This window comes from Suncus etruscus, chromosome 4 (assembly GCF_024139225.1).
Source record: "Suncus etruscus isolate mSunEtr1 chromosome 4, mSunEtr1.pri.cur, whole genome shotgun sequence".
In the NCBI taxonomy this organism is placed as follows: Eukaryota; Metazoa; Chordata; class Mammalia; order Eulipotyphla; family Soricidae; genus Suncus; species Suncus etruscus.
The window spans coordinates 147,891,513-147,913,002 of NC_064851.1; the positions used below are offsets into that span (position 1 = coordinate 147,891,513).

General features: G+C 35.7%; 1 protein-coding gene, 1 non-coding gene and 1 pseudogene across 2 annotated transcripts in view; 1 reads left to right on the plus strand and 2 right to left on the minus strand.

Annotated features, from left to right (window-relative positions):
- The window catches only part of LOC126007254 (disintegrin and metalloproteinase domain-containing protein 32-like), a 161,531-nt gene that overhangs the window by 53,926 nt on the left and 86,115 nt on the right, over positions 1-21,490 (plus strand). Inside the window, 2 exon segments of the mRNA XM_049772711.1 lie at positions 6,666-6,749; positions 6,751-6,838. Of these exon segments, the coding sequence (XP_049628668.1) occupies positions 6,666-6,749; positions 6,751-6,838 (172 nt within the window).
- LOC126007307 (U6 spliceosomal RNA) lies at positions 3,819-3,925 on the minus strand. Its single transcript, XR_007494889.1, has one exon. It is a non-coding gene; the product is annotated as a U6 spliceosomal RNA (small nuclear RNA).
- Positions 14,810-14,903, minus strand: LOC126007557 (uncharacterized; annotated as a pseudogene).

Consider the following 21,490-nt stretch of genomic DNA (forward strand, 5'->3'; position numbering starts at 1 on the left):
GAAATGTAGAGCCTGTTTAGGGTACAGGCGGGGGTTGGGTGGGGAGGAGGGAGATTTGGGACTTGGGTGATGGGAATGTTGCACTGGTGATGGGTGGTGTTCCTTTTATGACTGAAACCCAAACACAATCATGTATGTAATCAAGGTGTTTAAATAAAAAAAATTATGCATTAAAAAAAAATAAATAGGATAAAATAAAAAAAAAAAAAAAGAACTGCAAGGATTATAAATCCAATGTAGAAGATGAATTAACAAAGGAAGTCTTCTTAAGCTGTTTCTTATATGTGAAATAGAAAAATCTTTAAAATAGTTGACATTGGAGCCAGAGTAGGAAGTTTGCCTTGCACAGTTGGGTTCAGCACTTAATATTCCAGGTACTCCCTAAGCCCTCCAGGAGTGATCCCTGAGGAAAGAACTATGAGTGAGCCCTGAAGACCACTATGTATAATACATCAAAAAATATGTAAGCATGTCAGAACAAGAAGCCTTTATTTTATTCAGATTAATATCTTCATATGTCTAGAATGTCTGATATTTTTTCTTTCAGTGTTCTATTTGTTTAGTTACTTTATTTAAACACTGTGGTTAGAAAGTTATTCATAATACTTGGGGCTGGAGAGATAGCACAGCGATAGGGTGCAGCCTTGCAAGCTGCTGATCTAGGACCAATGGTGATTCGAATCCGGCATTCCATATGGTCCCCTGTGCCTGTCAGAAACAATTTCTGATTTCTGAGCACAGAGCCAGGAGTAATCCCTGAGTGCCGCCAGGTATGGCCCAAAAACAAACAAAAACCCCCCCCAAAACAAAAGATTCATAATACAGTTTTTCCCCCCACAATTACAAAGTTGCTCATGTTTGAGTTTAAATCATACAAAGTACAATATTTTTCACTAGTGCACATTTCCTACTGGCAATGTCCCAATATCTCTCCCCTCCCTGCATGCCTCTGGGGCAGACATCTATCTATTGTCTCTCTCTGACATCTATCTATTCTCCCTCTCTCTCTCTCTCTCTCTCTCTCTCTCTCTCTCTCTCTCTCTCTCTCTCTCTCCTTTCTCTCTCCTTTCTCCTCTCTCTCATTCTCTTCAACACCCCTATAAGATACTGTGGTCTGAAATATTGTTGCTGACCAGGTATCATGCCTATCATTTTATCTCCTTTCAGCACTCAGTTCTTGTCCAAAGTAATAATTTCCAACTATCATTGTCATAATAGTCCTTTCTCTGCCCTAAACACACTCCCTGCTATTTGTGGCAAGCTTCCCACAATGGACTGGTCCTTCTGTCCCTCTTTTCTATTGTCTCTGGATACTATTGCCATATTATTTTATCTTATCTTATATATATATATATATATCACAAATGAGTGTGATCTATGTCTATCCCTCTCCCTCTAACTCATTTTGCTCACATTATCCAAATTGTAAGGAAATTTCTTAACTTCATTTTGCCTAAGAGCTGCATAGTATTCTATTGCATAGATGTATCACAGTTTCTTTAGCTACTCATCTTTTCTCAGACATTTGAGTTGTTTCCAGATTCTGGCTAAATAGTGCTGCGATGAACATAGGAATTTTTTACATTCTGTTTTAGGGCCTTTAAGGGTATGTTCCTAGGAGTGGTATTGCTGGCTCATATGAAAGTTCAATTTCAAGTTTTTTTTCCCCCCAGAAATATCTATATTGTTTTACAAAACAGACTGGACCAGTTGGCAGTGATTGAGAATCCCTTTCTCCCACCTCTGGGACAGCACAAGTTGTTCTTGTTCTTTGTGGTGATGATGTACCAGTTTCTGTGGTGTGAGATGGTATCTTATTGTTGTTTTGATTTGCATATCCTGATGATTAATGATGTGTGGCATTTTTCCTGTCTTTTGGCCATCTGTATTTCTTCTTTGATGAAATGTCTGTTCATTTCTTCTAATTTTTCAATAGGGTTAGATTTCTTTTTCTTTTTTTAACTAAACTCTACTAGTGCCTTGTTTATTTTGTATATTAATTTCTTATCAGAGACTAATGGGTGAATAGTTTTTTTGTTTTTCTTATTCTGTGGGTAGTTTTTATATTTTAGTCACCCATTCCTTTGAGTTGCAGAAGCTTCTTAGTCAAACGTAGTTCCATTTATTTATCTTTCACTTGCTTGGTCTGTATTGTTTCATCTTTGAAGATGTCTTTATCTTCAATGTTATGAAGTGTTCTACCTACATTTTCCTCTATATATCCTATGGTTTCAGGACTTAGTGATATCAAGGTCTTAATCCATTTTTATTTGACTTTTTTCATGATATTAATAAGAGGTCCTGGTGAACTTATTTTGCAAGTAGCTGATCAGTTTTCCCAATACCAATATTTAAGAGCCTTTTCTTGCTCCACTTAATATTTTGTGCCCTTTTATCAAAGATTAATTGCTAATAGACTCAGAATCAGTCTCAGAAGAATTCAGTCTATTTCATTCACTTGTGGGTCTGCCTTTATTCTAGTACCATGCTATTTTAATGGCTACTGCTTTATAGTATAGTTAAAAATTGGGGAAAGTGATGCCTCCCATTTCTTTTTTTTTTTCAAGAACTTCTTTAGCTATTCATGGAATTTATTGTTTTATATTAATTTCACGAGTGTTTGCTATATTTCTTTTAAAAATTTCCTTATAGTATTTCATTAAATCTGTACAATGCTTTGAAAAGTATTGCCAATGTAATGATGTTAATCTCCTAATCTATGAGTTGGGGGTGCGCTTCCAGTTCTTTGTGTCCTCTTTTATTTCTTGTAGCAGTGTTTTATGGTTATCTTTCTATATGTTTTGCACCCCTTTAGTTGACTGCAAAGTACTTGATTATATGAGGCACAATTATGAATGAGATTTTAAAATCTATCTCTCCTTATATACTATTTGTGTGTAGAACTAAAGTCATTAATTGTTGTGTATTAATTTTGTAGCCTGCCATTTCCTATACAAATCCATTGTTTCTAGAAGCTGTTAGGGTCTTTAGGATTTTCTAAATATAATGTTGAATAAGAATGGAGAACATTCTTGTCTTGTGCATTCAGTTTTTCAACATTAATGATATTGGCTGGGGCTAGAGTGATAGCACAGTGCATATGGTATTTGCCTTGCATGCAGCCTACCTGGGTTTGATCCCTGGCATCCCAAATGGTCCTCTGGGCTTTACAGGAGTAATTTTTGAGTGCAGATCCAGGATTAACCCCAGAGTGCCTCCATGTGTTGCCCCAAACCAATAAAAAAATCTCTAAAAAATGATAATATTGGCTATGAGCTCTTCATAGATAACTATAACTATCTTGAGGAAAGTTTCTTCCACCCTATTTTGCTGAGGATTTTAATCATGAATGATTGTTGGATCTTGTTAAATGCTTAGGTTTTTCTCCCTATCTAGAACTGCAATTGAGCTCTGTAGTTTCTACACTGTTCTTTGCATTTTGTGGGTATTAATGGTGAAGTTTTAGGTTCCCTATTACTTGAGAAAGGATCTGTTGAATTATTTTTACCAAATGGTGAATAATAATACATAGGCATTTTAGGTTATTTTATTATTCATACAGGGTTATTTGAGTATGCTAAGAAGATTGTTGACTATTCTGTTGTAGTCCCATCTTTTTTTTTTTGTTTTTGGTTTTTGGGCCATACCTGGTGACACGCAGGGGTTACTCCTGGCTATATGTTCAGAAATTGCTCCTGGCTTGGGGGACCATATGGGATGCCAGGGGATCGAACCACAGTCTGTCCTAGGCTAACACAGGCAAGCAGATGTCTTACAGCTTGCACCACTACTTCAGTCCCAAAATATGTGTATTTTTTTTAAATATGGAATGCTTCACAAATTTGCGTGTCATCCTTGTACCAGGGCCATGCTAATCTTCTCTGTATTATTCCAATTTTAGTATATGTGCTGCCAAAGCGAGCACAATATGTGTATTTTTAATGAGTATTGGAGTTACTGAGACATTCAGGTGGGACAACTTGCCTTTATATCAAGTTGCTGTTATTTCCTTGTTGTCAGGATGTTGTATGAATATGTCCTGCCACAAGTTGATGCCAGAGCGGTATTAGGAACTCCCCAGTGGGAGTTTGATTCCTGGTGCTATTGGAAGAAAACTGAGTCAGTTCTGAGGTTGGGATTTGGGGTTTGGGGTTGAATGGTCTATGTCCGATAATGTGCAGTCTAAGTCAGTTCTCATGACAAACTGTTCAGGATGGGATCCCTGAATTATGCAATGTTCAAAGATGCATTTTTGGAAAAATTACTTGATTTTAATGTCGTTACCCCTGTGAATAATAATCTTGTTATTTAATAAACTGATTTTATTGGGATTTCTGCCCTCTCTAAACTTTAATTTATTTATATAAATTAAATACAAGTATAATAACTTTCTATAATACAAATCTCTTGGTATATAGTATTAAATGATCAGTTATCTATAATTTGGTAACTATTGACATTCAGTGTCAATCTTATTTCTGAGAGAATTTTTCTAAATTATTTGAACATTTCATTCTATGGAAATTTTTCTCTGACATTATCCTCCTTAGTAGTATATTGGCCTAATTGTATAAAATAATAATTTATATGCAGGATTATTGAGATCTATTATAGAAACATTTGAGATTCTTTAGGGACTAAATTTAGACCCATGGATAATTTAAAGTTTTTGTTATTTCATGAAACCAGTATTTGATTATACATTTGTTAAGAAACTATTAGGTAATAAATATGACAAAATTTCTGACTTACAAGTTATGATTTATTTATCTATATTAAGTATGTTCTTCCAAAAGTATGGAAAATTATAGTAAATATATCTAAATGAAAAAAGTTTCAAAATTAAAAGTTTAGTGTCACTTTATTTTATAAAGATCAGGAAAATTAAGTGGGAACAGGATTTTCTTTTCATAATCATTTTAGTTTAACTTATTTGATTAAAAATTAAATATATATTTACATGATCATTTTTTACTTAATTGAAGATTTCATACTTTGACAGTTATTCCCAAAAGTTCAAAATTTACTCTAGGTATGTTTAGTTGGTACTGAAAATATCTGTTGTTTTTGTATGTTGTGGTAGAAATTCTTAATAGAATGTATTTATTTTTCTTAATTGAAACTTCAAGTTTATTAAACAAGATACAATTTTGTCTTAAACTCTAAACTCTGACAACCAATACTCTATTCTGTATTTTATGAATTTCACTATGTTAGATAGCTCATTATGTAAGAGAAGGTAGTATTTATTCTTTCATTATTAACTTTCTTTAATAGTAGACTTATTTCCTAGAGCAGGGGTCTTCAACTTTTTAAAATGGGGGCAGGATTACGGTTCTGTCCCTTAGAGAGCTGGAGGAGACCGGCTATTATGAGCTACTAATTCCTACTCACACTGCACATTTATATAAGTATAAATAAAATGAAAACCATTTATAAATAAAAGATCACACACCAGTATTTCAATGGAACTGTGGGCCTGCTTTTGGCTAAAGAGATGGTCAATGTCTGGTTTCATATTTGTCACTGCCAGCTGTAACAAGTGATGCAAGTGGGCATCAGTTAATCTTGATCTGGTTGGAGATTTCAGATGTTTCATTCTTGAAAAGTCTGTTCACAGACATAAGTGTTACCAAAGATGGTTACCAATTTGAGTGCATGGTTCCTGATTTTGGATATAGACTGAGTGTATATGCTGGCAAGTATCTATGGTAAACCAAACAGCGCTCACTGATGTGGATCAGACTCCTCTGCGGGATGCATGTGGCCATGGGCCGTAAGTTTGAAGACCCCTGTCCTAGAGACTTATTCATGCTACTTGAACATGCCAGAACTTTTCTTTTTAAAAATATATTATTATATTTAATTGTATTTAACCACATTTTCTTCATTCATTTATTAATATATGTGTTGGTATTCTCTATATCCTACTATTTTAATAATGGTTCTAGTGAAATATGGTCATGTAGATTTGCTGTGATCTGTATTTTATTTTTTAGTTTAATGATTTACCTATAAATGAAATTTCAAAATCATGTGGTAGTTTTATTTTTCTTATTTTTAGGTATATTCTTTTTTTCAATTCTAATCCCTAGATCCAGGGTTTTTAAATTTTCTACATTTTTATATTTATCTTTATTTTTTTTTTGTGGGACCCCTTACATACAGAGCTTAGGACTTACATTGGCTCTGCACTTATGAATCACTCCTTGTTCTGCTCAGGGATCCAATTCAGGTTGGTCATGTGCTAAAGTTCTGGGATCTGAGGACCCAGGGTTCCGGGGGTGGAATTCAGGTATGGGCGTGGGTGAAGTTCAAGGGATCAAGTCCTGGTTGACTGTGTTACAAGGCAAGAAAACACTACTGATAGTGCTATCTCTCCATTCCAATAATGTTGAGACCTCTTTATGTACCTATGGAGATACATCCATGTTCCTTGTTCATTTTCTAATCATATATATTTTATTTTATATAAACATACATAATTTATTTTAAGAATAAGTAATCAGGTAATTAAATTACATGACACACTCAATAATAATTTTAGCCTGTTGTTATAAAATTTTACATTAAGTATTAATTAAAATTTTTGAAACTAAAGTATATAATATAGAACTGTGATTTCAGAGTTATCTTACCAATAGTTTTATTTGAATTATCTTTAGGAAATTCAGTGGTGTGAAGACTTTCAGTAGTTGCAGTTTGAATGACTTTGAAAATTTCATTATAAATATGGGCACCAAATGCCTAGAATAGACCACAAATGCAAACTAGAGTAGCATTCTGTGGCAATAAAATAGTGGAAAGTCCAGAGCAATGTGATTGTGGTACAAAAGAGGTAAGTATGTTAACCAGTAAAGTTAATTAACAATGTTATTTTAAAATTTACTTGTGATGAATGTTACAAATCTCAAAAATAACTTGAATACCATGAAGAATATTTGTATATGTGATTGAATTCTGACTAAAATATAAAAGGCATAATGTCCAATTTTATAGATTAAGGAGTTTTGAATATATAATATGCAATGTCCAAATATTAATTTGATGTGATAAAAGAGGAGTCTAGAAGAATTTGGGTTCCAGGTTAATTAATTGAACATCTTTACGTTTTATTAACTCAATATTTTATGAATACCTTATTGGAAATTAATAATTTATCATACCTCCAACTATATATCAAATTGGAATAAGATGTTCAATGTTTTAAGTCTGAATATTAGGTAATTTTAGTCAAGAGGCAAACTTTGGTATAAATGTATTATGGATGAAACAGGTACAAGATGTAATTTTTAGCATTTTCAACAGTTCTGTAGTAATAAATTTTAATAATTATAAGAGAGATAGAAATTATATTAGGTTTTTTTACATTCACAATATGAAGCTCACCATAAAAAGTGATGAGAGTAGTTAGAGAAATAACTACACTGAGAACTATCATAACGATATGAGTGAATGAGGGAAGTAGAAAGCCTGTCTAAAGTACAGGCCGATGAAACTATGCCTGCCCAGTGGGGCCCGACTGTGAAAAACTGTGAATGCTGCCTGTGTGTCTGTCTACTGTCCTCTTGCGTGAACCTCTTGGGAGTGGGCCAAAAAGAGGCTCCAGAAAACTCGCTCTCCCAGAGGCCAATTCCAGGGCGGGACTCTATAACATGAAAAAGGCTAGGCTTTTGCAGAAGCTGGGTCCCCTGTTTGTGATGTCAGGCTGGGAAAATCCAGGAAACTACACCTGCCCAGTGGGGCCCGGCTGTGAAAAACTGTGAGTGCTGCCTGTGTGTGTCTGTCTACTGTCCTCTTGCATGAACCTATTGGGAGTGGGCTGAAAAGAGGCTGCAGCAGAGCATTTAGCTCCACTTCACTACGCAGCTGTGCGCTCTTTCTAAGAAAAGAACACCATCGCAACAAGAAGAAAAAATCACATTAAGAACTGTGCTGGAACACAGAAGCAAGCATTTCTCTCTGGACTGTCTTCTCTGCTGTGTGCTCGGGCCTAAGATTTGATCCTGTGTGAGGCTTCATCAACGAAGGACTCCCCTCCCTTAGAGGCAAGTCGACCCATCCAGAAAGGGCGGAGCCAGAGGATTGTGCTGCCTGCATTATATAGCCAATGAATACCACCACAACACGTAGAAAAGCCCACAATACAAGTGTGACAATAGTGAAACAACGCAGGCCAGCATCAGACATAGAGAATGAAGATGACAATTCTGATGACCAGATAATGACCAACCAACTAATCAACCTCTCAGATAAGGACTTTAGACTAGCAATATGGAAGATGCTCAAAGAACTCAAAGAAACCATGGATCGAGTTGAACAGAACAATAATAAGAACCAAGAAAACATGAAGACAGAAATCACAAAACTCCAAACTGAAATAACATGTCAACTAACAGGCCTGAAAAAGTCAGTAAACAAAGTGAATGACAAAATGAATAAGCTCTGGGACAGGGTATCAGAAGCTGAGAATAGACTTGGTGCTGTGGAAGATGAGATACATAACAATTCCATACAGCAGGAGAGATTGGGAAAAAACTTAAAGCAAATGAACAGACAATGGAAAAATTAGTCAAAGAATGGGAACAGATGAAAATAGAAGTCTATGATAAGATCAACAGAAACAACTTAAGAATCATTGGAGTCCCAGAGACCCAGGAAGAAAATTTCCAGGAAGAATCACCGTCAAGAACATCATTAAAGAGAAACTTCCAGAGCTAAAGAATATATGTGATCAAATCCTGCATGCCCGAAGAGTACCAACCAAAGAGACCCCAGAAAAACCACCCCAAGACACATCCTAGTCACAATGACAAATCCCACAGATAGAGACAGAATTCTGAAAACAGCAAGATCAAAAGGGGAAATTACATTCAAGCAAGCATCCCTGAGATTTATAGCAGACCTGTCACCAGAAACACTCAATGCCAGAAAGCAGTGGAGGGATATTGTGACAAGACTGAATGAAATGAATGCTTCACCCAGAATACTATACGCAGCAAAACACACTTTCCGGTTTGACGGAAGAATACATGGTTTCATAGACAAAAACAGCTCAGAAACTTTACAGACTCAAAACCAGTCTTAAGAGAAAAACTGAAAGACCTAATTTAAGACAAGACTAACCAAAAGATATAACAAATTTCGATATAAAGATGGCATTAAATCCCAGGACAATTCTTTCTCTCAACGTCAATGGACTAAATGCACCAGTTAAGAGACACAGAGTGGCTAAATGGATCAAAAAACTCAATCCAACCTTCTGCTGCCTACAAGAAACACACCTGAATAGTCAGAACAAACAGACTCAAAATAAAAGGCTGGAGAAAAGTTATCCAAGCAAACAACACCCATAAAAAAGCTGGAGTGGCCATACTAATATCAGATAATGCAAACTTTATACTCAGGAAGGTTGTAAGGGACAAAGATGGACATTTTTTATTAATCAAGGGGTATGTAGAGCAGGAAGAAATAACTCTCCTAAACATATATGCACCGAATGAGGGGCCAGCAAAATATTTACTACAACTGTTGACAAATCTGAAAAATATCAATAACAACATAATAATTGTGGGGAACCTCAACACGGCTTTGTCAACACTGGATAGGTCAACCAGACTGAAACCCAACAAGAATATACTAGACCTGAGGAGAGAAATGGAAGAAAGAGGCCTAGTGGATATATATAGGACACTCCATCCCCAGAAACCTGGGTACACATTCTTCTCCAATGTACATGGGACATTCTCCAGGACAGACTACATGCTGGCACATAAAACATAACTCCATAAGATCAAGAGAATAGAATTTTTGCAGACTACCTTCGCTGACCACAAGGCTCTGAAATTATTTGTGAATTCCAAAGGAAATCAGAAGAATAACTTTAACACCTGGAAGTTAAACAGCCTCATACTCAATAACCAGTGGGTCCGAGATGAAATCAAGGAGGAAATCAAAAGGTTCCTGGAAACAAATGACAATAAAGACACAAACTATCAGAACTATTGGGACTCAGCAAAAGCAGTACTGAGAGGAAAATTTATAGCTTTGCAAGCACACATCAGGAAGGAAGAAGGAGCTTACCTGAGTAGCTTAGTGACACAGCTAATAGAATTAGAAAGTGCTCAACAAAAGGACCCAAATATAGGGAGACAGAAGAAAATAACAAAGCTGAGAGCAGAAATCAATGATGTGGAAACCCAAAAAAAATCCGAAAGATCAACGAAAGCAGAAGTTGGTTCTTTGAAAAAATAAACAAGATTGATAGACCACTGGCAAACCTAACAAAGAAAGAGAGAGAGAGAAACTTGATAACTTGTATTAGGAATGAAAAAGGAGAAATCACTACTGATATGACAGAGATTCAAAGGGTAATCAGAAACTGCTTTGAGAAACTCTATGCCACTAAAAATGAGAACCTGGAAGAAATGGATACATTCTTGGGCTCTTATAATCTTCCACGGTTGAAGGAAGAGGATGTAGCATATCTAAACACCCCCATCACCATTGATGAAATTAAAACGGTAATCAAATGTCTGCCCCCCAAAAAAAGCCTAGGCTCAGATGGATTCACTAATGAATTCTTTCAAACTTTCCAAGAGGAACTACTACCAATCCTGGCAAGACTCTTTCATGAAATTGAACAAACGGAAACACTTCCAAATAGCTTTTAGGAAGCCAACATCACCTCGATACCTAAACCAGACAGAGATGCTATGAAAAAAGAAAATTACAGACCAATATCGCTGATGAATGCAGATGCAAATATCCTCAACAAAATCCTGGCAAATAGGATTCAATGCCTCATTAAGAAGATCATCCACTATGATCAAGTAGGTTTCATCCCAGGAATGCAAGGATGGTTTAACATCCGTAAATCTATCAACATAATACACAACATCAACAACAAGAAAAATAAAAACCACATGATCATATCAATAGATGCAGAGAAAGCATTTGACAAGGTCTAACACCCATTCTTGATCAAAAATCTCAGTAAGATGGGAATGGAAGGAACCTTTCTCAATATAGTGAAGGCCATCTACCACAAGCCAGTGGCAAATATTATCCTCAATGGAGAAAAACTAAAAGCCTTCCCTCTAAATTCTGGCACAAGACAAGGCTGTCCTCTCTCACCACTCCTATTCAACATAGCACTGGAAGTACTTGCTATAGCGATTAGGCAAGAAAAAGATATCAAGGGAATCCAGATAGGAAAGGAAGAAGTCAAGCTCTCCCTGTTTGCAGATGACATGATACTCTACTTAGAAAACCCTAAAGACTCTACCAAAAAGCTTCTAGAAACAATAGACTCATATAGCAAGGTGGCAGGCTACAAAATTAACACCCAAAAATCAATGGCCTTTCTATACACCAATAGTAATAAGGAAGAAATGGACATTAAGAAAACAACCCCATTCACAATAGTGCCAAACAAACTCAAATACCTTGGAATCAACTTGACTAAAAATGTGAAGGACCTATACAAAGAAAACTATAAAACTCTGCTCCAAGAAATGAGAGGACACGTGGAAATGGAATCACATACCCTGCTCATGGAATGGCAGGATTACATCATCAAAATGGCAGTACTCCCCAAGGCATTATACAGATATAATGCGATCCCGCTAAAGATACCCATGACATTCTTCAAAGAAGTGGATCAGGCACTTTTGAAATTCATTTGGAACAATAAACACCCTAGAATAGCTAAAGCAATCATTGGAAAAAGAATATGGGAGGAATTACTTTCCCCAACTTTAAACTTTACTACAAAACAATAGTTATCAAAACAGCATGGTATTGGAATAAGGACAGGCCCTCAGATCAGTGGAATAGGCTTGAATACTCAGAAAATGTTCCCCAGACATACAATCACCTAATTTTTGATAAAGGAGCAGGAAATCCTAAATGGAGCAGGGAAAGCCTCTTCAACAAGTGGTTTTGGCACAACTGGATATCCACTTGCAAAAAATTGAACTTAGACCCCCAGCTAACATCATGTATGAAGGTAAAATCCAAATGGATTAAAGACCTCGATATCAGACACAAAACCATAAGATATATAGAACAACACATAGGCAAAACACTCCAGGACATTGAGACTACAGGCATCTTCAAGGAGGAAACTGCACTCTCCAAGCAAGTGAAAGCAGAGATTAACAGATGGGAATATATTAAGCTGAGAAGCTTCTGCACCTCAAAGGAAATAGTGCCCAGGATACAAGAGCCACCCACTGAGTGGGAGAAACTATTCACCCAATACCCATCAGATAAGGGGCTAATCTCCAAAATATACAAGGCACTGACAGAACTTCACAAGAAAAAAACATCTAATCCCATCAAAAAATGGGGAGAAGAAATGAACAGACACTTTGACAAAGAAGAAATACAAATGGCCAAAAGACACATGAAAAAATGCTCCACATCACTAATCATCAGGGAGATGCAAATCAAAACAACAATGAGATACCACCTCACACCACAGAGAATGGCACACATCACAAAGAATGAGAACAAGCAGTGTTGGCGGGGATGTAGAGAGAAAGGAACTCTTATCCACTGCTGGTGGGAATGCCATCTAGTTCAACCTTTATGGAAAGCTATATGGAGATTCCTCCAAAAACTGAAATCGAGCTCCCATACGATCCAGCTATACCACTCCTAAGAATATACCCTAGGAACACAAAAATACAATACAAAAACCCCTTCCTTACACCTATATTCATTGCAGCACTATTTACCATAGCAAAACTCTGGAAACAACCAAGATGCCCTTCAACAGATGAATGGCTAAAGAAACCGTGGTACATATACACAATGGAATATTATGCAGCTGTCAGGAGAGATGAAGTCATGAAATTTTCCTATACATGGATGTACACGGAATCTATTATGCTGAGTGAAATAAGTCAGAGAGAGAGAGAGAGAAAAATGCAGAATGGTCTCACTCATCTATGGGTTTTAAGAAAAATGAAAGACATTCTTGCAATAATAATTTTCAGACACAAAGAGAAAAGAGCTGGAAGTTGCAGCTCACCTCAGGAAGCTCACCACAAAGAGTCATGAGTTTATTTAGAGAAATAACTACATTTTGAACTGTCCTAATAATGAGAATGTATGAGGGAAATGGAGAGCCTGTTTAGAGTACAGGCGGGGGTTGGGTGGGGAGGAGGGAGACTTGGGACATTGGTGATGGGAATGTTGCACTGGTGATACAATCATGTATGTAATCATGGTGTTTAAATAAAATAAAAAAAAACAAGAAAAAAAATAAAGTACAGGCCGGGGGGGTGGGGAGGAGGGAGATTTGGGACATTGGTGATGGGAGTGTTGAGACATTGGTGAAGTGGGGTGTTCCTTACATGACTAAAACCCAAACACAATCATGTATGTAATCAAGGTGTTTAAATAAAGATATTAATAAAAATTGTCACAACAAGAACAGCTGCTACTTGTTGGATAAAAAAACAAACAAGTTTCAGACCCTTGACACTAATTCAGTCAAATTTTTCTCTATATTTTTCAAACTGTTAAAGTTAAAATAAAATCCTTGAGACTGGAATAAAGACTTTAATATTTTAACAAAAAGGAAAGTGATGTTTCCTCTTTGAAGATGCCTTTGGTCTCAATGTCATGGAGTGTTTTACTTACATGTTTTTCTATTTACCTTATGCTTCTGGGTCTGATATCAAGGTGTTTAATCCACTTGCTTTTGACCTTTGTGTATGATTTAGATGGATATCTGATTTTGCTTCTTTGCATATGGCTGACCAGTTGTCCTAACACTACTTGTTGAAGAAAATTTCTTTGCTCCATTTTGTATTTCTTGCCCCTTTCTCAAAGATCAATTGATTGTATGCCTGGGGTACATTATCTGAATAATCAAGTCTATTTCATTGATCAGAGGTTCTGTCTTTATTCCAAATACCATGCTATTTTTAATGACTATTGCTTTGTAGTACACTTTTTAAAGTAGGGAAAAATGATGCATCCCATCTTCATTTGCCTAAGGCAGTGCTTCTCAAATATTTTCTGTCATGCCCCCCTAGGAAGAAGAAAACCTTTTTTATGCCCCCCCCGTGCGACTGGAAAATAGTATGTTTATTAAAAAACTTTAACCTTCAAAACAAAAAAATATAAAAATGAGTTGAGCTGATTTTTTAATCAGAGGTAATGTCTGTATTAATGCCTACAATGAGCACGTTTTGCAATTCATAGCTTTTCGAAGCGGAATTTGAAACAGGACACAGCAACTCTCAGCTCCAGAGACATAAAGGGACATAAATATGAAGCTTAGCTTGTTATGACAGTGTTTGCCGAGGTCAAGCGCGCCCCCATTTAAGGAGCTGTGCACCCCCCCGGGGGGCGCACCCCTCTATTTGAGAACCACTGGCCTAGGGGTTGTTTTAGCTATTTGTATCATTTATTGTTCCAAATAAATTTCAGTGCTGTTCCACTTCTTTGAAGAATGTCATGGTTACCCTTATAGGAATTGCATTAAATCTATACAAAGTTTTGTGGAGTATTGCCATTTTGATGGTGTTAATCCTTCTAATCCATGAACAGGGTATGTGTCTCCATTTTCTTGTGTCCTCTTATTTCTTGAAGCAGTATCTTGTAGTTTTCTTTGTATAGGTTCTTAACCTCTTTAGTTGACTCCAAGATATTTAAGTTTCTGTGGTACTATTGTAAATGGGATTTTTTAAATTATTATTGTTAAATCTTTATTTAAGATTTGAATCTGTCAACTTAGCATTTCCCACCAACTTGGGGAGCAGAAACCTTCACAGGCTTCACAATCTTTTGCAAAAATATGGAATGCTTCACAAATTTGAGTGTCATCCTTGCGCAGGGGTCATGCTAATCTTCAATTTTAGTATATGTGCTGCCGAAGCGAGCATGGGATTGTTTTTTAATGTTCATTTTTTTTTCTCTATCATCATTTGTGTATAAGAAATCCATTAATGGGGTGGAGAGATAATATGGAGGTAAGGCGTTTGCCTTTCATGCAGAAGGACAGTGGTTCGAATCCTAGCATCCCATATGATCCCCTGAACCTGCCAGGAGCGATTTCTGAGTGTGGAACCAGAAGTAACCCTGAGCGCTGCCTGGTATGACCCAAAAACTAAAAACGAAACAAAACAAAACAAAACAAAAAAAAACCCAAATTTTTTTTGTGTGTAAAATTTGTAACCTGACAGTTTTCTCTATGGATCTATTGTTTCTAGAACATTTTTGGTAGTTTTTAGGGTTTCTAAATATTGTATCATGTCATTTGAAAACAGTAAGAGCTTGACTTCTTCCTTTTTTTATCTGGATGCCTTTGATATTTTCTTTTTGCCTAACTACTATGGCAAGTACTTCAGTACTATGTTGAATAGGAGTGGCAAGAGGGAGAAACCTTTTCTTGTATCAGATTTTAGAAGAAAAGGTTTTAGTTAGTCTCCATTGAGTATAATATTTGCCATGGGCATGGTAAATGGCCTTGACTATATTGAGAAATGCTCCTTTCATTCCCATCTTGTTGATAGTTTTTTTTTTTTTAATCATGGATGGTGTGTTGGAACTTATCAAATGCTTTCTTTGCATCTAATGATATAATTATATGGTATTTATTTATTTATTTATTTTTGTTTTTTGTTTTTTTTTTTTTGGATTTTGGGCCACACCCGGCGGTGCTCAGGGGTTACTCAAAAATAGCTCCTGTCAGGCACGGGGGACCATATGGGACATCGGATTCATATGGGATACCGGATTCGAACCAACAACCGTAGGTCCTGGATCGGCTGCTTGCAAGGCAAACACTGCTGTGCTATCTCTTCGGGCCCGGTTTTTATTTTTTTGTTGATATGGTGTATTGTCTTGATTGATTCATACATGTTAAACTATCCTTGCATTTCTGGAATAAAAACAACTTGGTCATGATGGTATGACCTTTTTGATGAGAAGTTGGATTCTATTTGCTAGGATTTTGTTGAGAATCTTTGCATCTGTGTTCACCAGGGATGTTGGTCTGTAGTTTTCTTTTCTTTTCTTTCCTTCCTTCCTTCCTTCCTTCCTCCTTCCTTCCTTCCTCCTTCCTTCCTTCCTTCCTTCCTTCCTTCCTTCCTTCCTCCTTCCTTCCTTCCTTCCTTCCTTCCTTCTCTTTCTTTCTTTCTTTCTTTCTTTCTTTCTTTCTTTCTTTTCTTTCTTTCTTTCTTTCTTTCTTTCTTTCTTTCTTTCTTTCTTTCTTTCTTTCTTCTTTTCTTTCTTTCTTTCTTCTTTCTTTCTTTCTTTCTTTCCTCTTTATCTTTCTCTCTTTCTTTCTTTCTTTCCTCTTTATCTTTTTCTCTTTCTCTCTTTCTCTCTCTTCTCTCTTTCTCTTTCTTTCTTTCTTTCTTTTTCTCTCTTTCTCTCTTTCTCTCTCTTTCTCTCTCTCTCTTTCTTTCTTTCTTTCTTTCTTTCTTTCTTTCTTTCTTTCTTTCTTTCTTTCTTCTTTCTTCTTTCTTTCTTTCTTTCTTTCTTTCTTTCTTTCTTTCTTTCTTTCTCTCTCTTCTTTCTCTCTTTCTTTCTTTTTTTCTTTCTTTCTTCTTCTTTCTTTCTTTCTTTCTTCTTTCTTCTTTCTTTCTTCTTTCTTTTCTTTCTTTCTTTCTTCTTTCTTTCTTTTTTCTTCTCTTTCTCTTCTCTTCTTTCTTTCTTTCTTTCTTTCTTTCTTTCTTTCTTTCTTTCTTTCTTTCTTTCTTTCTTTCTTCTTTCTTTCTTCCTTTCTTTCTTTCTTTCTTTCTTTCTTTCTTTCTTTCTTCTTTCTTTCCTTTCTTTCTTCTTTCTTTCTTCCTTCCTTTCCTTCCTTCCTTTCCTTTCCTTTCCTTTCCTTTCCTTCCTTTCCTTTCCTTTCTTTCCTTCCTTTCTTCCTTTCCTTTCCTTCCTTTCTTCCTTTCCTTTCCTTCCTTTCCTTCCTTTCCTTTCCTTCCTTTCCTTTCCTTTCCTTTCCTTTCCTTCCCTCCATTCCTTCCTTTCCTTTCCTTTCCTTTCCTTTCCTTTCCTTTCCTTTCCTTTCCTTCCTTTCCTTTCCTTTCCTTTCCTTTCCTTTCCTTTCCTTTCCTCTCCTTTCCTTTCCTTTCCTTTCCTTTCCCTTCCTTTCCCTTCCTTTCCTTTCCCTTCCTTTCCTTTCCTTTCCTTTCCCTTCCTTTCCTTTCCTTTCCTTTCCCTTCCTTTCCTTTCCTTTCCTTTCCTTTCCTTTCCTTTCCTTTCCTTTCCTTTCCTTTCCTTTCCTTTCCTTTCCTTTCCTTTCCTTTCTTTCTTTTTCTTTCTTTCTTTCTTTCTTTTTCTTTCTTTCTCTTTCTTTTCTTTCTTTCTTCTTTTTTCTTCTTTCTTTCTTCTTTCTTTCTTTCTTTCTTTTTCTTTCTTTTCTTTCTTTCTTTCTTTCTTTCTTTCTTTTCTTTCTTTCTTTCTTCTTCCTTCCTTCTTCCTTCTTTCTTCTTTCTTTCTTTCTTTCTTTCTTTTCTTCTTTCTTTCTTTCTTTCTTCTTTCTTTCTTTCTTCTTCTTTTTCTTTCTTTCTTTCTTCTTCTTTCTTTCTTTCTTTTTCTTCTTTCTTTCTTTCTTTCTTTCTCTTTCTTTTCTTTTCTTTCTTTCTTTTCTTTCTTTCTTTCTTTCTTTCTTTCTTTCTTTCTTTCTTTCTTCTTTCTTTCTTTCTTTCTTCTTTCTTTCTTTCTTCTTTCTTTCTTTCTTTCGGCAGCATCTCTGTCCTGTTTTTGTATCAGGGTGATATTAGCTTTGTAAAAACGGGAAGTTTTTCTGTTTCTTCAGTTTCCTACAAGAACCTGAAAAGTATTGGTAGGAGGTCCTGTTGAAAGATTTGAGAGAATTTGTTAGTGAGTACATCTGGGCCTGGAATTTTGTTTTTGGGAAGCTTTTTGTTTTTTGTTTTTGTTTTTGGGCCACACTCGGTGACGCTCAGGGTTACTCCTGGCTATGCACTCAGAAGTCGCTCCTGGCTTGGGGGACCATATGGGACGCCTGGGGATCGAGCCGCGGTCCGTCCTAGGTTAGCACAGGCAAGGCTGTTCTAGTGTTACTGCCCTCCCTTTTGGGAGGTTTTTTGATTGCCGTTTTAATTTCCTCAATAGTGATAGATCTGCTTAGATATGCTAGGACATCCTGGTTCAACCATAGCATATTATGATTCCAGAGAATTTATCCATTTCTTCCAGGTTCTCTTGTTTTGTGGCATAGAGTTTTTCAAAGTAGTCTCCAATTACTCTTTGAATCTCTATAGTATCTGTTATCTGTAGTGATCCCTTTTCATTTCTTATCCAGTTTTTTTTTTTTTTAGGTTACTCTCTGTCCCTTTCTTTGTGAGTTTACTAGTGATTTATTGATCTGATTTTTTTTTCAAAGAACCAACTTTTGCTTTCATTGATCTTTAGGATTGTTTTATGGGTTCACAATTTATTAATTTCTGATCTAAGGTTTGTTATTTTCTGCCTACCTATTTTTGTTTATCAATTTCTAATTGTATAAGCAGTGCTTATAAGCTATTCATATAAAGCCCCTTCTTTCTTCCTGATCTGTTCTTGCAAAGCTATGAACTTTCCTCTTCATACTGCTTTTGCTGTATCTCACAATTCTGATAATTTTTGTCTTCATTTGCATTTGTTTCCAGAAAATTTTATTTCCTCTTTGATTTCATCTCTGATCTGTAGTCTGGTTGTTCAATAGTGAACTGTTTAATTTCAAGGTGTTAAAATTTTCCATCTGTGTCTATAGTTCACTTCTTATTTCAGTGCACTATGATTTGAAAAGGTAGTTTGTATGATTTTTTATCCTCTTGATTTTATGAAGGTATGTTTTATGAGCCAGCATGTGGTCTATCCTAGAGAATAACCCATGTACATCAGAGAAGAAGAAATATCAAATTTTCTGGGTTGGTGAGACTATTTATATCATTAGGCTACTTTCTTTAATTTCTTCTTTTCAGAGCTAGTATATTCTTGTTAGATTTCAATGAGGGTGACCTATCAAGAGTGACAGGTTGGAGTTGAGATCTCCCACTATTATTGTATTGCAATTGATGTCTTATTTCAGATTTGTCAACAATTGTTTTAAATATTTTTCTGGTCTCTCAGTGGGTGTTATATGTTTTCTTTTTTTAATTTTTTATTTAAAACCTTGATTACAAGTATGATTATAGTTCTGTTTCACTTATATAAAGAACCACCCCATTGCCAGTGCAATCTTCCCATACCAATGCCCAAATTTCCTCCTCCCCCCACCCCAGCCTGTATTTGAGACAAGCTTTCTACTTCTTTCATTCATTCACATTTGTTATGACAGTTGTCAGTGTAGTTATTTCTCTAACTTTCCTCACCACTCTTTGTGGTGAGCTTCATATCACGAGCTGGACCTTCGCCAGTCCTCCTCTCTTTGTCTCTGAGACTTACTGCAAAAGTGTCTTTTATTTTTCTTAAAACCCATAGATGAGTGAGACTATTCCGTCTCTAGCTCTCTCCCTCTGACTTATTTCATTCAGCATAATAGATTCCATATACATCTGGGTATAGGAAAATTTTATGACTTTATCTTTCCTGATGGCTACATAATATTTCATTGTGTATATGTACCATGGTCTTTAGCCATTCATCTGTTGAAGGGCATCTTGTTTGTTTCCAGAGTCTGGCTATAGTAAATATCGCTGCAGTGAATATTGGTGTGAGGAAGGGATTTTTTGTATTGTATATTCTTGTGTTCCTAGGGTATAGCTGGATCCTATGGGAGCTCAATCTCCAGTTTTAAGAGTTGAAGTTCATCGACAGATTGTGAGTTTTCTTTCTTGTTTTAGCCAAAACTTCCCTTTCTATCTTTTCTTCCTCTCTATCTGAGTTCTCTGAATTCTGTATGAACTTTTCTCTTAGTATAGTATTTGAAGTCTCTATAATTTGGATTTTCTTCTCTATAGACTGTCATTGTCTTCATTTTTTTTTCTTTTTAAGATTTTTATTTTTTGGATTGCTTCATACATCTTGTCTTCTTGTACAATAACATGATGTACTATTCCATTCATTTATCCATTCTGTCATTCTGTTTTTTGTTTTCATTATTTTACCTATGATGCTCTTCACATTGGTAATTTATAATTGAAGTTATTATCATATTACTTTTATTTATTATTATTTTTTGTGGGGGGTTACACTTGGCAGTGCTCAGGGATTACTCCTGGCTCTAAGCTCAGAAACCACTCCTAGTAGGCTTGGGGGACCATATGGGATGCCGAGATTTGAACCACCATCTATCCTGAATGGGCTGCATGCAAGATGAACGTACTACAACTGTGCTATCTATCTGGCCCCATCATATTACTATTAAAAAAAATCATGATATTGCATGCCTTTCTTGTATAGGGGCTATGCTAATATTAACTGCTGAATTGAGTACTTAAATGCCTTTTAGTTGTTATAACTAATAGCAACTAATTTTAATTTTTCCTTTTTGATAAGAATAAAACCACATTTATTACATTATATAACCTTTTAAATAAATATTAGTTGATATTTTGTTTTATTTTAATTTTTAAATTGTTTTATTTAAACATGATGATTAAAAATTGTTTATTGTTGGGTTTAAGTCATACAATATACAACATCTTTACCAGTGCATCCTTTCTATCAGCATCACTGATGTCTCCTGTTTCCCTCCCATTCTATCATCCCACCTTGTTCTAGAGCAGGCAAATTGCTTTTCTGTCTCCCTCATTCCCCCACTCTTTCTCTTTCCTTTTTTGACACTGTGATTTGCAATATTGTTAATGGAGGGGTGCCTTGCCTGTTAATTATTCCACTTTGAGTATTGAGTTCTTTTCCAGAGCAATCAGATCCAATTTTAATTGTCAAAGGAGTAGACCCTTTTCTACTCTAGCTATACTCACCTCTCTGTGGCGAGCTTTCTACTCTGGGCTGGACCACTTGACTCTTTCTCTATTGTCTCTGGGTGATATTATTACCATACTCTCTTGTTATTCTTATATCCCACAAATGAGTGAGATTATTCCATGTCTAACTGATATCTTAATGATAAACCAGAATAGTCTCCAAGCCTAGAATGAATCCTTTGATTGTGGTGTATAATTAGTTTTACAATTATTAGATGTGATTTCCTAATTTGTTGTTGAATAATTTTATATCTCTATTTATATCTCTATTTATATTTTATAATGTATTCATGTGGTTTTGATAGTAAAGTAATACTAGCCTCATAAAATGAGGTATGAAATGTCTTAGATTCATTTGTAATTACACTTGTAATATGAATTCTTTTTAGGTGCTTCATTTTTGTGGATGATTTAAAATATTTCTAAGCAGAAATAAAAAACTTTTGTAGTTAACAAAACGATTATTGATGATTTTATAAGTAAAATTTTCAGCATCATACCCTCTTTGTCCCAGTGCCCCCTCTCTATTACACTCATCATTGTCCCTGTATTGAGATTTATACCAGAACCCATTTCTAATTTTC